The sequence below is a fragment of the Asterias amurensis genome, chromosome 5 (assembly GCF_032118995.1).
Source record: "Asterias amurensis chromosome 5, ASM3211899v1".
In the NCBI taxonomy this organism is placed as follows: Eukaryota; Metazoa; Echinodermata; class Asteroidea; order Forcipulatida; family Asteriidae; genus Asterias; species Asterias amurensis.
Window position 1 is genome coordinate 1138873 of NC_092652.1, and position 16662 is coordinate 1155534.

The 16662-nt window shown below is 39.5% G+C and overlaps 1 protein-coding gene across 2 annotated transcripts; it reads right to left on the reverse strand.

Annotated features, from left to right (window-relative positions):
- Positions 1–4015: 4015 nt before the first annotated feature.
- Positions 4016–16406, reverse strand: LOC139937179 (protein zwilch homolog). 2 transcript variants are annotated; one of them, XM_071932235.1, is made up of 14 exons: positions 16247–16406; positions 13949–14138; positions 13430–13560; positions 12643–12860; positions 12347–12426; positions 11900–12064; positions 11268–11339; positions 10378–10512; positions 9659–9856; positions 9119–9275; positions 8367–8538; positions 7325–7420; positions 6146–6255; positions 4016–4211 (listed from the first exon to the last, which is right to left on the reverse strand). In XM_071932235.1, exons 1-14 carry the CDS (start codon positions 16255–16257, stop codon positions 4126–4128), a joined length of 1821 nt encoding a protein of 606 aa, XP_071788336.1. In that variant the 5' UTR covers positions 16258–16406; the 3' UTR covers positions 4016–4125. The 2 variants fall into 2 exon arrangements, with proteins under 2 accessions (XP_071788336.1, XP_071788335.1); XM_071932234.1 differs by lacking the exon at positions 16247–16406 and adding an exon at positions 16051–16226.
- Positions 16407–16662: the final 256 nt, after the last annotated feature.

A 16662-nucleotide genomic window follows, 5' to 3' on the forward strand; every position in this document is an offset into this window, starting at 1 on the left:
AGGTGAGTGATCACGTGATAAGTTTACCCATTGTTGATGTAGTGTTAGTTGTCCTGGTAAAGGTCATAGTGTGTAAGAGCAACATCTCAATTAAAACGTAACTGTTGTTCAGTTATACGGGGCTATGTTCTGATTTGGTTCCCATTTACTATTTTACAATGCCGTCATTGCACGAAGTGTCTAGCTTTTAAGCTCAGCCCTTTCCAAACAGGTGTCGCAGACCATCTCCACAATAGAGGTTATTGCTCCAAGTTCAAATTACAGAATCAATCCCTCCCACGGACAACAAAGCAATGACAATGTTACCGGGGGTATAAGACACAGCGCGTGCAAATCGGATGTTTTTACTGTAGCGGAGAAGATGAATTCGACCGCCTTGGCGAGGCTTCGGCGCTTCCTGTGCGTAAGTTTGAAGAAGCTTTGAATTACCCACTCGACACAGTGAAGGTATGTCCCCTCAATCAGTGAGGTCTGGGTCTGAGAGAGTGCAGGAAACGATAGCGGACGCCATACACAGTCTCAACAAATCTGGTCTAACGGATCACATAGAAAACACTGATGTAATGCAGCGACACGTGCGCGGTTCGGATATTCAAATACAACTGACGGTTACGAGTGCCTCTCTCGCACAGTCGAAACGAATCGAGAATCCTCGGTTCTTCCATGGTCCAATTACACGTTGGAAAAACACAAGAATTGATCTTGACTCGTAGCAGTCATTTTTGATGTTGTCATGTCACCGTCTCGCGCCCCAAGTCCATCTCTGAATGGTTCTTGTAAAAGTAAAAACAAATAACTTGAAATCTGTCAGAGGGAATGAGTTATTATTTCACGTGCACGTAAAAATAAAATGCCGGAATGTTGTTTTTGTTTTTTTAATAGAGCTCTTTGAAATTGGTCATGCAGAGGTTCTACTTTTGTGTGCATAACATAGGCCCACTAAGCTACACTAACATCCGCTTTCCTTGTAATAACCTCATTTTGGCAAACTGTACATTTCTCAACGTCTTCGGGTTCTCATTTTAGACCAAGACCAAGCACTGTGAAACTGTATGCAACACTGTCTTGCAAGAACTGTATCCGGAACTTTGACAAGAATGGCGAATGTAGAAATTAATTTAATCCACGTATGTTTTCCTTCTGCTTGCGCGTGTTGTTGGCAGGGGTGATTAGGTTTCTTGTTTTGGTATTTGGGAAAGAGTAAAGATGTACCCCCCCCCCCCCCCCCCCCGTCATCAAACTGGATTAAAAGGTAGTTTATAATGACCGAGGCATTAGATTAAAGGCAATGTGGACACTATTGGTAATTACTCAAAATATTTATCAGCATAAAACCTCACTTGGTAAAGAATAATAGGGAGAGGTTGGTAGTATTAAACATTGTGAGAAACGGCTCCCTCTGAAGTGGAGTAGTTTTCAAGAAAGATGTAATTTTCCACGATTTAGATTTCTATACCTCAGATTTAGAATTAAATTGAGGTCTCGAAATCAAGTATATGAACGCACACAACTTCGCGTGACAAGTGTGTTTTTTATTATTATCTCGCAACTTCGACGACCGGTTGAGCTCCAATTTTAACAGGTTTGTTATTGTATGCATATGTTGAGATATGCAGCAAGTGGGAAGACTGGTCTTATTACCATATACGTGTGTGTGTGTGGGGGGGGGGGGTCCAACATGCAATCTCATGTATGATTTCACACCCACTTAAAGCTTTGTGTCAGATTATACTCAAGACGGACCCATTAATAGGCAGACCCCATCAACGGGGTGACTTGCAGAGTTAATAAAAAACTCTTGTCACCTGGACTTAATCATCTTTAACGTTCCGTCCATCGCCAGACCGAATCTCATTGCATCCTAACGGGAAACCCTCCCCGTCTCATGGCCAGCTAACAGTCCCTCCAAACTACCCGAACCCCCCCCCCCCCCCCGTACCTAGCTTGTATAAGACACTACATTGACGCATTCATCAAACTCCGACTGACGTAGCCAGATTCCCGTCGCCATGGCAACGATTAACTGGATACGAAACACTTGTGACTACGTAGAAACACTTGTCTTTAAGACGAAGAGTTTTTTTGTAAAATGACTAGAAGGAATTGTAACTATTTTTGTATCTCGTGTTCACCGCCAAGTGGCGAACGGGGACAGATATTTCATTGAATGAAGTTTGTCTTATTAGTTTAAATATAAACCACCAACCCTCCCTCCCTCCTCCCCTCCTCCTTCTAATACACCCCCTGGGGGCTAGAGGAGCAGGCGGACGGAAACAGAGAGGAGAGGTGGCAAAGAAAGACTTAATGCGGGAATGTCCGACGGAGGGGGAGACATGTTTGTCGAGAAAAAAAAGAGAAGAGATTGCAAGCTTCAGGTCAGATTAGGAAGTTAATTTGCATTAAAAACCCTTGGCGATGAGTGTTGTACAAGGCGAGATCCTTTACAAAGATTCAAGACGACCTTTGTAATGTACAAAGATGTAGCTATCTGATAAAAATAGCATGTTGTCTGCAAAATCAAATTATGTTGCTACACTAATGTGTACAGCATTGTTATTGTGATTAAACTAATGCAAAATGTACCAGATATTTTACGGCAAAATGTAAGCCTATATCGTTTATAGGTGTACACAAGAGTATATATACATTTGTATTTATTTGTTTTAAAATGCAAGTTCACCCCAACCCTAAAAGCCACTCTTGGTAAGGGGCTACAAGAAGAACATATTTAAGACAAAAACATCTCAGGGGAGCTGAAGGAGGAATTGATATTCCTCTTAAAGACACTGGGCACTATTGGTAATTGTCAGAGACCACTTGGTGTATCTCAACATATGCATAAAATAACAAACCTGTGGAAGTTTGAGCTCAATTGGTCGTCGAAGTTGCGAGATAATAATAAAAGAAAAAAAAACACCCTTGTCACTTGAAGTTGTGTGCTTTCGGTTGCTTGATTTCGAGACCTCAAATTCTAAATCCGAGGTCACGGAATCAAATTGTGGCAAATAACATCTTCATCGAAACTACGTCACTTCAGAGGGAGCCGTTTCTCACAATGTTTTATACTATCAACCTCTCCCTAGTACTTGTCACCATGTTAGGTTTTGTGCTAAAAATTATTTTGGGTAACTACCAATAGTGTCCACTGCCTTTAAAACAGTCTAGATTGTAGGATGGGGGAAAACATGCACCAGGCAGGGAGTTTCAAAGAAATGCTGTATGTAGAAAAGGTCTGTTAGAATCAGTTAGAATGCCTAGTTATGATGGACACAAGCATTTTAAAGTTGCTTAATAGTTATCAATATCTAGGAAAATACCCCAATAGTTTTTTTGGGTTTTTTTTGTAATTTTATTTTCGTGCATAATAAAGCAGACAAAAACAACAAATATATATATTTTTTAGGAACAGGTATTTTATTGTCAAAACATTTAACAAAGATAGTCAGGAAGACGTTGATTTGTAACACTTGTAAACATGAATTTGTTCGCATTAATTTGTGTTAGTTTTTATTGTGAGTATTCTTTCTTTTACTCTTATTTATTCTTCTATGAGGGGGTTTCATTGTTGTAATGCTACAGAACAAAATGTCTTTAATAGGGGCTTGACATCACTGACTCAACAATGTTCCAGACTAAATGTTTAGTTGATGCCTTTACTAAACACGGTACATACTTGTTGCTTTCTGTGTGGGTGGGTCCGAGGTCTTGTGTATTTCAATTTAATAATAGTTCCTCAGTTTGTAATAATTGAATAAAATAAAATAAAGTTAAGATGTTGACTTAGTTTGATGATTTATCAAGTATACTTTATACCATTCAGACAAATAAAATAAATTATGTTCATTAGTGTCTTAGTATTTGATGAAACATTTCAATGCTTGAGAAACTGTCTCAGCAAGGATTTTTTATTTTGTAAAAAAAAAGAAGTCTGGTCCACCACATATTTTGAGCTAGAACCCTGCAGTCTTACGTCCCCTGAACCCCAGCCCCCCCCCACCCCCCCCCCCCCCCCCAAGAGAAAGAAAAATATTCAGCCCCAATTAAGAAGAAAAAAGTGCTGCATTCTCCCTTTAAGAAAGTACTTCACACAGACATTGCCATTTTACCTTCTGGCAAAGACATCCCTCACAGAAACGAGACGGTATTTTCTCTTGAGTGTGCCACGTGGTAACAGAACGTTTCCCCACTTGTCAGATCACCCATGCTCATATCTGCAAGACATCATAATTAAGATAGCATTAGAATTGTAAATGAGTCCTAATGTTCAACTCCAGCCAAATCAACTCTCCTCTTGATGCATTATTCACATTTAGTAGTATATAGTTTGGGGGTATGCAGATATACTGTGTGCCGTGTTGTAGCATACATACTTGCCACTCAAACTACAGTACTATTTGAGTACCAATTTCATGATACTCAAACTCAGCTATGCTGTGATGTAGTACTCATACTTGGTACTCAAACTACAGTACTATTTGAGTACCATTTTCATAATACTCAAACTCAGCTGTGCTGTGATGTAGTACTCATACTTGGTACTCAAACTACAGTACTATTTGAGTACCATTTTCATGATACTCAGACTCAGCTATGCTGTGATGTAGTACTCATACTTGGTACTCAAACTACAGTACTATTTGAGTACCATTTTCATGATACTCAAACTCAGCTATGCTGTGATGTAGTACTCATACTTGGTACTCAAACTACAGTACTATTTGAGTACCATTTTCATGATACTCAAACTCAGCTATGCTGTGATGTAGTACTCGTACTTGGTACTCAAACTACAGTACTATTTGAGTACCATTTTCATGATACTCAAACTCAGCTATGCTGTGATGTACCGGTAGTACTCATACTTGGTACTCAAACTACAGTGCCACTAAAGTACCACTTTAAAAAAAAAAACTATTTTCTGATGCAAATGAAAGGGGAAAACTGGTGAGGAAAGAAGAAAAGAAAACACTTCAAAGCTAAAACGATAAAAAACGTTGCAAAAATCTTATCTTTACGAGAGATTACCAGGTCAACAAACTGACAGTGCCGTGGACATTATGCGAGCATCATAAAGCTTGATTAGCACAAACAAGCACAAACTGACACAGCCAACGCAAATATAGTGCATAATTTCTGTAGAGCTCTTCAGTGAAAAAGAACTGACAATTTGCTTTTCTATAATGAAATGACAAAAGGCAACGGATTTTCAGAATCGGAAGTAGCCAATATTATCTCAGCATTTGCGAGGCCTTTGTTTGTACTTCTGTGATATAATTTGATCAGGGCAAGAAGTGGATGTCTCTGTGTTTTGAAAGGGTGCAGACTAATTCAATTTGGGGCTAGAGCGATGCCTGAATAGAATGTGCTATATAATTGGTTTTCTTTTCATCAGATTGAGATGAAATTCATTAGCAGTTCCTAAGGAGTTTCTAAGCAGCCAGTTCCTAAGGAGTTTCTAAGCAGCACATCGAGTGGACTTCAATTTATAAAGCTTCATGTATCAGAATCTTGGTATGAGAAAAATGAATGCTGCTGTTGTATAGGTACCGAGGGCGGTCTCCAGACCCTATTTGAGTCTCTGAGCAAAGGTCTTGAAAGGTCTAACGCCAAGGCCTTTCAAGAAAGGTCTAACGCCAAGGCCTTTCAAGAAAGGTCTAACGCCAAGGCCTTTCAAGAAAGGTCTAACGCCAAGGCCTTTCAAGAAAGGTCTAACCCCAAGGCCTTTCAAGAAAGGTCTAACGCCAAGGTCTTTCAAGAAAGGTCTAACGCCAAGGCCTTTCAAGAAAGGTCTAACGCCAAGGCCTTTCAAGTCTGTTATTGATAGAAATAGGAACAGGAAAAGCATTTTTTAGAAATAGGGAAAGGATTATTTTTTTTATTTTTTTTAATGGACAAATTAATTGAATTGAATTGAATCCCAAGGTCACCAGGTGAAATGTGTTGTGTTTCACACAGATATGACTGATGCCCTTCCGTGTTTTATCAATTTAGAAAATGACTCAGGTGTCATTTACTGCTTCACAAAGTTATGGAGTGTTTATAGCAAGTGTTGTAGTGAATTCGAGGTCTGCTTTGCAATTGAGTGAAACAAATAATGAAAGATGATTTGGTTGATGAATGATAATAGTTGATACTAATTAATTACCTGGATTAATACCAATGACATGCTGTAAGGGTTGTTTAACACTCAGCTGATAGGATGAACAGGTCCCCGCATTACCTTTCACATTCAATCTCCAGACAGAAGGCTGGTAACTAGACACAGATCAAAATTAAGTATAATTTGCATCTCATTAATAATGCATGAGTGTATGGTCTTTGACAAAAAGAGTCAGCTTCATACAATGACTAATTACATCTAATTTCCATATCTGAATATGTCTACAAAAAAGTTAGAATTTGAACCAGAAATTGTAAATCTTTTAGGCTTTAATTTAAAGGAGTGTAAACAGTACTGCTAAGATTAGAAACATATTTAAGTGGTTTATTTTTTGTGACTTTGGTGACTAGTTTCACAGGTTTGTTATTTCAAGCTGTGCTGCCGTCGATTTCACAAAACTTTTCCTACCTTAAGACTAATCTAAGGACTTAGGACGAGTCCCAACCCTACACTGTGGCATGCAGACATTAAGATTAATCCAAGTTAGGCATGTTACTCGTCCTAATTCGAGATAAGACGAGTCCTAACTCATTGTGAAATCGACCCCAGGGTCACAAAAAATGTGGGTACTGGTCTTTCACCATCACCAATGTTGTCCATTGTTAATTGGGGGAATTGGCAGTAAAATGTGGTAAAAATGCACCAATGTATATGCCAGACATTGATAAACCCAACAGGAGCAATGGATTGCGTTGCACTGACATTGTACCTTTCTGCTAAGCAACAGTTAGTATACCAGATACTACATGGTATATCAAATAGTATTCTACCTGTAATCTACCTTATTTCTATTTAGTAGACTTAGATTTCTATTTTTTTTTATTGGCCGCGGCGTGACGGTAAAAAAAGAGTGCAGAGTTTTCAACAACACATCTTCATTTGGTGTCAACCAGGAACTTTAACACCATAGTAATTAATTATTGAATTTGGTGTCTTTTTCCAACGATAGCGTCCACACTATTAAAAGGGTCAAGCAAGGTCAAACTTTACCATGTATACAATATTGCCTGCTATGGATACCACTGTGGTGCAGTTTGCCCTTCTGAGTTCGGTGATTAATGATGCGTGGGTATACATTGGCATTTTTGAGCGTGCCCAGAAACACAACTGATTACAATGGAGGGGGAGGGGGGGAGATGATGAAACAGTAATGAGAACTCTAACCTTGTATAGAGTGGCTGTAGAATGGTGGCCTCTACAGGTTGGCTGAACGTGTGGCAATCATCCTCGGGATGTGACTGGTAATATATTAAGGCAGACCTGATTGGGGTAGAGGGATGAAATGTTAAACCATGGATGTAGAAAATGCTCAAACCAAGAAAAAAAGAAATGTAACGGTAACTCTACAGTTTACATACAAATGTTTGGACCCAGATAAGACTGGTATGGCTTGCCTCAGTCTAAGAGTGTATGTAGATTGCTTTAAGCCCTAACCGCCCACTGTTATTGGCTAGAGATTCTCCTGTATCCTTCAAAATACTGCAGTCCATGGTAACACACACCACAAAGATGCCAGGCGTCATGTGGATTGATTGGAAACATATCAGCAAATCCATCAAGTTCAAGCAGAACCATTTAATGGATTTTGGAGGAATTGGGGCAGACTGTAGAGTTAAGTGGTCTTTTTGAGGACACTATAATGGCTACTGTGTCTTCTTAGAAATGAAAAGTAAAATATTCATTGTCATTTGTCAATAAAGGTCCATCAAAACAATCAGAAGCCCCAAGCAATTGTTATTTTGCTGCTTTAGTATCCATGACGATACACCTGTACACAGCGTCAGTCTCTTCCTCTGAACAGGTGGCAATGACAATCAAAATGACACTTGTTTTCATTGTCAATGGCAAGGAAGGTCACTTTGTTTGATATACACAAACAAAATCAGCAATCATTGTTAATTGACAAAATGAAACACCTGCTCCCCCACCCCAACTATACTCAGAGACAAAATAATAGCATTTGTAATTATTGAACAAAGATATTCACAAAATGCTGTTTTGTTGCTTTCACGAAATGTTCACAGGTTGACGTTTTGTTTGACAACTACAACAAAGAAAGGATCCCTAAGAAGGCAATGATGTCCATTCCCTTAAAAAACTCAGAATATCCCTAAGCAACAGCCACAAACAGCTACAGCTTAATGCTCTTCATCCACCCTCCATCCATTATACTTAACAACCCCGGAGCGCTGCATGTCTTGCTCACCTGACGAGTGACCTACGATGCTCAGGGGGTAGCTTTAATGAGGTGACAGAAACCACAGCTACCTCCAGGACATTGTGAAGAGCTCTGAGACGTGACACCTGCTCAATGATGCCACAGGACTCGGACGTCTTGACGTACCATTGAAGCTGGTTTAAGGTCGTCAGCTCACTAGCTAAAAAGAAAAAATAATGTGTAGAACTCCTTATTTGAGATTTGAATGGATACTTCAGTAAAACCACTTATTAGGCCTATGGTGCATTAATGCATGAATTGCACCCTCCCACGGTCTGACCATTGCATATCATCTAACATGGTTTTTAATGATTAAGTAAACTATGGTGAATGCATCTATACATGTACACAGTCAACCCTCCTACTGTCGCACCGTTTCATATCATCCATTGTTATTGAATAATAGATTGGCCCCAGGTGCATGACCTCACCACTAGAGGGTAAGTGATCGTTTGATTAGCTCTTGTCAGGGGCTCACCCGAGTGAGCACAGTGGGGTTGACACAGGGCAAGCTAATCGAACGCACCCTAAACTTATCCGCTGGTTGTTCTGGACTAAGTTGACACAGTCCCTTAAGGCAGCGGCCACTGCACATATAAAGATTGAAATGGCCTCCAACATCTAAAACTGAATATTTGATCTTCTTATTTCCTATTCACCATCATTGGTGCTTGATCTGTTGGGATTAATACAAAACAAATGAGCAGTTTCCAATGGCTTTTTTGTGAATTAAGACTTACCGATGAAGAAGTTTGTGTAATCCCTTCTGAGTTTGTCCAGACCGATCTCAACAAGCATGGTGAGATTGTCGACGCCCTCAATGTTGATCTTATTCATCTCCTGCTGGTAGGATGCTCTGATCATCTTGGCCAATGTGCTCTGATTATCTCCATGAACCTGCAAATAGAAAACAAGTCAGATTAGAGATGTGTTGTGGCTGAGCTGTCAAGAGCACTGGACTCAAGGACTATTGTTTCTGATCAGCAGAATGCTGGTTCAATTGTTGTGGCACCTGGGTCTTTAAGCAAGACACTGAAACATAATTGATTCTTCCTTTGAATGGGACATTCAGCCATATGTCCCATGAACTAGAATTGATAGTGCACTCACAAGAACCCAGAACACATGTCGTGGAAGAGTAGCGGGTTAATCCTGGTGTTTCTTTTTCACATAGCAAGCACCCTTGTTTACAGGTTTCCTCAGGCTTGTGAGCTACAGTGATTGAGTTCGCTTATGAGACATCCCTGGTGTCATTTTCAGAAATAGTAAAGAACTCTTACGATTGGTTGAAGTTCCCCCTTTCTCAGTTCACTAAAGACCAATGAGAAGGCTCTGATGAAGTCATCATAACAGGTTGCTGTCGACCACAGGGTCGTCCACAGGGATTCTGAGAAGTAGAGATCTTGTCGCTCCGGGATGACGTAGCAGCGAAGGAGCGAGTCTAAATCGGTTTCACCGTCCTGGATTGGAGTCTGCGGCTGAGTGTCATGAGAAAAACACAAATTGGGTTAGCAAGAGGGATTCAACATTTCTTGTCATTTCTGGCAGGCACTGGCTGCTACATATTTCACAAATTTTAATTTCCTTTGTGTAACTTTAATTGTTCTTCTAGTGTTTTTATTGTAAAATTTGTAATGGATGTTTTAAAGGGTCTATGTACTTTTTCCTAACACAAAACAAAATGTCCACAGATTTATATTAAACTTACACAGTTTGAAGATTATGATAGAAGAAAGCTTCCGTTGAAATTTTACTAACTATGAGGTGCTGTAAGTTTTCAGAAATAAGTAAAACAAATAATTTTCGTCTCAGTTTTAGCATGGTTTTGGTATAATATCATAACTGGTTAATGGGATTTTACATGCTAAAATAATTTTCGTCTTCCTGAGACCAAATTTATGTGTGACTCATTTCTCAAAAACTACACAACCTCAGTTAGTAATATGTCTGTGTCTGGATGTTTTTTGGTCATCGGTCAAAGGTTAACATTGTTGCTGACCTTTGGCTCTGGTTTCCTCTGCGGACCTTGCTTCTCTTTCTCTATGAGTCTGGCTACGGCCTCCTCTACTGACTCTTTGGATGACTCTTTCGTGTTCCATTCTAACTCCTCTGTTTTCAACCCTTCTGTAAAACCCTGCAAGTTGAAAATCGATCAAGAAAAAAATGCAAGATTCGCTGTCTTGAAAGCACAACAAACTTGACTATTCACATCTTAAAAACAAACAGGAGTTGATGAATTTGATCTATCAAAGGTCCTGCTGATATTATTTTCATAATAGTCTGTTGATGGTTGTTCACTCATGGTGTTTTAGTATTAAAGATGGCTATGAGCCCTAACCCCCTAGTGTCTTTGGCTATAGAACCTCCCCTAACCTTCAATACACTTCCCTCTTTGGTAACTCCATCACCCAAATGTTTGGACTCTAACAAGATTATTATGGCTTGCCTCAGTCTAAGAGTGTTTGTAGATGGCTATGAGCCCTAACCCCCTAGTGTCTTTGGCTAGAGAACCTCCCCTAACCTTCAATACACTTCCCTCTTTGGTAACTCCATCACCCAAATGTTTGGACTCTAACAAGATTATTATGGCTTGCCTCAGTCTAAGAGTGTTTGTAGATGGCTATGAGCCCTAACCCCCTAGTGTCTTTGGCTATAGAACCTCCCCTAACTTTCAATACACTCCCCTCTCTGGTAACTCCATCACCCAAATGTTTGGATTTACTCTGCCTGTTTAAATGATAAGCAGACAAAGCAGTCATTAATTATTGTGCCTCCAATACTCTTTCTCACTTAGCCAGACAACTTACAGAACAGATTATGGAGGGTTTGTAACCTATAGATAGGGTATTTTGTCAAGTCCCTTATCAATATTCTGACTTAGTGACTCACCACAAGCGTTGCTAGCTCTCTGTACATACTATGAGCAGCACTCCTCATGTCACCGGCCACAGCACACACATGCTTTACACAAAGAAAGAGAAGGGAAGAAGAAAAATAGTCAGCTTTAACGTTCAGAGCACAAAAAGTTACCCACCGATGTTTATTTTAGACCAAAGAAAATCATGCTTAAGAGAATCAAATAACCAGTGTGCTAATATTGCGAGTAGTTCCAACTCATTATTTGCTGAGCAATGAACTTGAACCAAGGAGAATAACGTTGTCTAGAGTTAATGGGCTTTGCATCTTGAGGTGGGAACTCACTTATTACTGGGGTAAAAATAATAAATTAGGAGGACGCCCAAAGTGAGAAAATAAGGTCTTCTGGAAGGATTAAACAGCTCAAATTACACCTTAGGCTTGGTTCTGAGGTGGGATTCGATTGGGCCACAGAGCAGTGGTGTAGCCAGGATGTTTTCATGGGGGTGCTTTTCAGTTGGGGTAAAGGGCAAGGGCCATGTTTCTTGTTTTTAAGGGCTCTACTGTATAGTAGATTTATCCTCAGGGAGGGCACTTGGGGGAGGGGCACTGGAATGTTGTGGGGGTTAGAGACTCCCCTGGTGCCACAGAGCTAGGCCACTCACCACGTTGCACATTGCGCTATGAGGTCTCTCCAGCATCCCCTTTACATTATCCCAGCTACAGTCCATTGTGACTGATGTATGTGTTTGGCTGGCTACGTCTAGCATAGAGACCTCATGATAAGACATTCCTACGATCTCATACTGGGCAAAGGCTGTAGTGCTCACCTATAAAAACAGGAACAGGTTACCAAATAGTGAATGGCCACTGACTAATGGAAACTAGCATTTACAAAGAAAGGCACAGACATGCACATTTCTAATGGTGAAAAAGAAGCAATGGCCGATCACACTTTTGAAAAGAAAAAGAGAAAATCAGCTGATCAGCTGACAAACTTCATGCCTGGAGACAAGAGCTCAACTTGAGAATAAAATCTCACAAGATGACAGGGCTTGGAGCTCAGATTCTTTGATGAACCAGAGTAAAATAAAGATTAGATCAACACTTACACTCTCCTTGTTTGCAAGACTACCACTCTGTTGTATAACCTGATCCACAGTTAGAAGACTTGACTTGGATGTGACTGGACCTAAAACAGATCATTGCAGAAACATTAACATTGTGTCGTGGTTTCAACCAGTTTGCTTTTTTTCGGGGTGGTGCCAGTCAAAAGACACTCAACCTGTAAATGCCATATACCGGTAGTCAGGGATCACACATTGTTTTCAGTACAACCCAAATTTCAACCCAAACTATGTTCAACCCCCAAATTCTATAATTCCACCGAAACCAATCTTCCTCTTACCAAAACATGACACGGTAGTCACTGACACACCTGGTGACCATTGACCTCGATGGTCACCTGACCCTGCCTTTACAGAGGAGCATCCCATCACTGCGATGTTCTCGTTGTCTTTCCCGTCACAGATAACCAGCATGTCCGGAACTGTTAACTCTGTGCTTTTGTCCAACGTCAGTGAACGGTTTGGATTTGTACACAGATTGTGAATGGATAGAAGATATCTGCATTCAAGGAAAAGAAGCCAGAAAAGACTCTCTGCATTATTCCAATTAAATATAAATCTGAATGTTTGTTTTTACTCTGCTGTAATGCATTCCACCTCATATTCCTCACAATCCAGGGAAAGACAGAAGGCTTAGCCTGGAATTACACATACAGTAGGCCACTTAGGCCATAACTTAAAGATTTTCCAATGGAAGTGCTATTTGCAAAACGAGACAGGCCTCTCGAAGATGAAAGTCCAGTGGTAGGTTTCACAAAACTCTTCTTAACTTACAATGAATCTTAGGATTTATGATGCCAATATACATCTTAACTTAAGATGGGACACATCGCATCGCTTCATGAAATAAACCCCAGGCCTTAGACAAGCCAAGAATTACACGCAGCCCCCTGAGGCCAGGGCCTCCATTGCCCTGGTCTTGGCCTTTGTCTTGGTGCCCGATCAAAATTTTACCATTGACTTTAAGATTTTCCACAGGAAATTTTCCAAAATGGTCTTGCCCTTTCGAAGATGGAATTCCAAGCCTGTTGAGACAGTCCAGTATGAGCCAGAATAACTCCAGTTTACCTGGCTTCGTCAACGGACACCGGATCACGTAATGAGCTGTCCTCCCCTTCATTCCTAATGGAATCACCCAAAGTTCCCTCCGTCTCCTCCATCGATTCATCGTTAAGACTGATGTCTTCTTTCTCAAGATGCTTTGATTCAAGAAAAAAAAATACAGTTAATTGGAAGACAAAACTGTCACTTTAATTTGTATTAACACCTTTTAAAGTTTTAAAAGAAAATGCTGACTGCAAAATGCTTTGACCAACCAGCCAACGTGGAGAAAAACTTCCATGGTCTAATGGAGAAGACGAAGTTGCAATGCTATCGTTTCTGGGAGTAGCTTTGTGCCAAGATTGCAAATTTGTATTGAAAATAAAGTGGGCACGAGGGCAACTGCCTTTGAGGCACCGGGAGCAATTTTTGTTGCCCATATGAAATTCGTTACTCCGTGTGAAATACAAGGCATATTTTCAAGTATGGCAAACTTTAACTGAATATAAACAATTTGAAACTATTAACAACAGAAACTATACAAACCTTGAGTAAGTCTTCTTTTTGAACCAGAACTACTTTACTGTTCTTCGCAGGTCGTTGATTTGATTCTAACATAAGCTCGCTCACTTCTTTCGATGAATAATTAGTTAGACAAAACTTAAAGTCTTTGAAGACGGCGCTTGATGTCTTCCCATTGTTGACGCTAGTATTTTGACTTTCTGATGACAATAATCTAAACAGTCAAAACAAACTATTTTAATAAATATTAATCTATAAATATACCAATCGCCACAACAAAAATAAATTGATGAATAAAGTATGCCAAAGAAACAAGGTCAAGGATGCAAAACAAACCAAAAGAACCTTCCTCACATCTCACACGATCTTTCCCCCTATAAAAAGATCAGATCAGATTGATCTGTGTATGGCCATGTAGGAATGATCCTTCCTTCATGGTTGGTATGGCATAGTTGCTATAACCGTTGTTTATACGAAATACAGTGTCTGCTGAGTGTTATCGGCCGGCCATTTATCAATCACGATTCAGGGTTATTGAATATTATAATTGTATTGGAAAGGAATGGCTTTTATTATTTAATTACACTGTGTGACTGACACTGACATTAATGACAAGTGGAAAAGTTTCCGTATGGCACCACCACTTTTTCATTCCATATTAAATAGTACATCTAGGCCTATATACCTCACATTCACAATCAATGAGATATCCCTTTATTGTAAAAATGAAGGAAAAAGTGGTGGCGCCATACAAAAAGTTATCCACTCACTGTCACAGTGTCAGGAAACATGGAACTGAAAGTGAAATAGCCCATCCAGCAACATGGTGTTTATGATCCATCACATTCACAGCAGAGTATGGCATATGATGGACGGATGAGATGAAGACAAATCTGTCTCTGTGAGGAGAACATGCAGTGCTATAAAAACAACTGCACTTCCTTGTTGACAAAGTCAGTAATTATCGTAGCGTCATACGTTATCGACCCTCATATGTTTTCGGTCCCCAACTTTGATTCCCGTTTACCGCGAGATTGTGCAAGCTGCACCGGTGACAGAAGCTATGCAGTTTACTCACGGTCTGTATTTTCATCAGGCTTAATCATGGTTAGAATAAAGTTTCCTGTCGTTGGTTGTGCTCAAACATTTATAAAATGATTGATTTTTGGTACTAATCACTAGTGCATTTTTATGGCAACATTCAAACGAGTCAAAGAAACATCATCCAACCTCGAAAGTTCAAAACAAAATTACAATCTGCTAGATTGAGTTTCATTCTGCTTTAGTCACTAGATGGATCATGTGAGGTGGTTACTGTTTGGGATTCTATGGTGTGCCAATATGGGGAAAATATTAAAATATTTTAAGTAAAAATGACTATAATTTTTTTTTTTGATTTACTGCATACTGTAATAAATTCTGATATTACCGCAATAAATTTCTTATCTTAATTTCTTATCTCCTGAAACCAAACATTACTGGTCTGAAATGGGGGAAAACGGATTGTTATGAAGTGTGTGCGTTTCAAGGGGGGAGGGGTGTTTTACTTCCATGCCTATGTAGGCTAAATGTTATGTATGATATCTCTGGATTCTAATATAGTAGCCATAATGCCTTAGCCAGGACAAAAATGTAATTAAATTTGTTAAGTAGTAATTGAATAATATTTTTGATTTATTTTGCACGCCATACTAGCTTCTGAATATTCAACAAAATACCAACCAATGAAAGGTGTGAAAACATATGACGTTGCTCCAATGTCGTGCATGCATAAGCACTGCTAATGGCGGACTGTCTCTCGCAACGTAAAACCAAAACTTTAAAAACTTCAACACACCATGAAGTGTAAGGGAAAAGTTTCCGTATGGCGCCACCACTTTTTCATTCGAAATAAAATAATATAGTATCTAATTTACCTGATTGATATATCCCTTTTTGTAAAAATGAGTGAAAAAGTGGTGGCGCAATACGGAAAGTTATCCTGTTATCCTACTGAAAACGCATGACACCAGGATTATGGACATGATGGATACTCTATATATTATTAGTATTAGTATTTTCAGATTTTTCTATTATGATCTAGCTAGCTAGTGAAAGACAAGTCAACTTTCATTCAATTCATTTACTCTTTTATGGTAGCCAAGAACTCGTTGATATCTGCCGTGAAGTTCTTCATGTTGAACAATGTGAAATAAAACAATCATCTAACCATGATCTAACTAAAGCAGACGAAGACAACCCACCAAGAACTGACACAAAAATGTCAACATCATTTTCATGCAAATTTACCGCCTGGATATTATTTCCCCGTCTATTACCAACCTTGTCTCCATGAAACCTCTCGTTGATTCGTGCACAAATGTGTGGTTACTCGAACTCGAACTCACAAAAGATCTTCGTATGCATTGATGTAGGTGTGGGGACGGTTATGGTTCTATCACTTTAAACTAGTACAGTCGCTCCTGCTGTAACCTTAAAGAGCTTTTCAACAGAAGGACCTACAAAGTTGAACTGATCCGTAGCAAAGGACTGAAGCAAGTTTAACCCACATTTCCGAGCCCCATCACAGAGAGCATAGTCGCTTGCGAATAAAAATGTAGTTCTTATTGCGATAGAAATTATCGTTCAAAATGAACCAAAAACACAAATTATTAAAATCAATTGACAGTTTTTTTCCATTCACATGTTTTTGTTGGTGTTTTTAAAGTAGTATCTCTAACTAAATCAATTACCGAAAA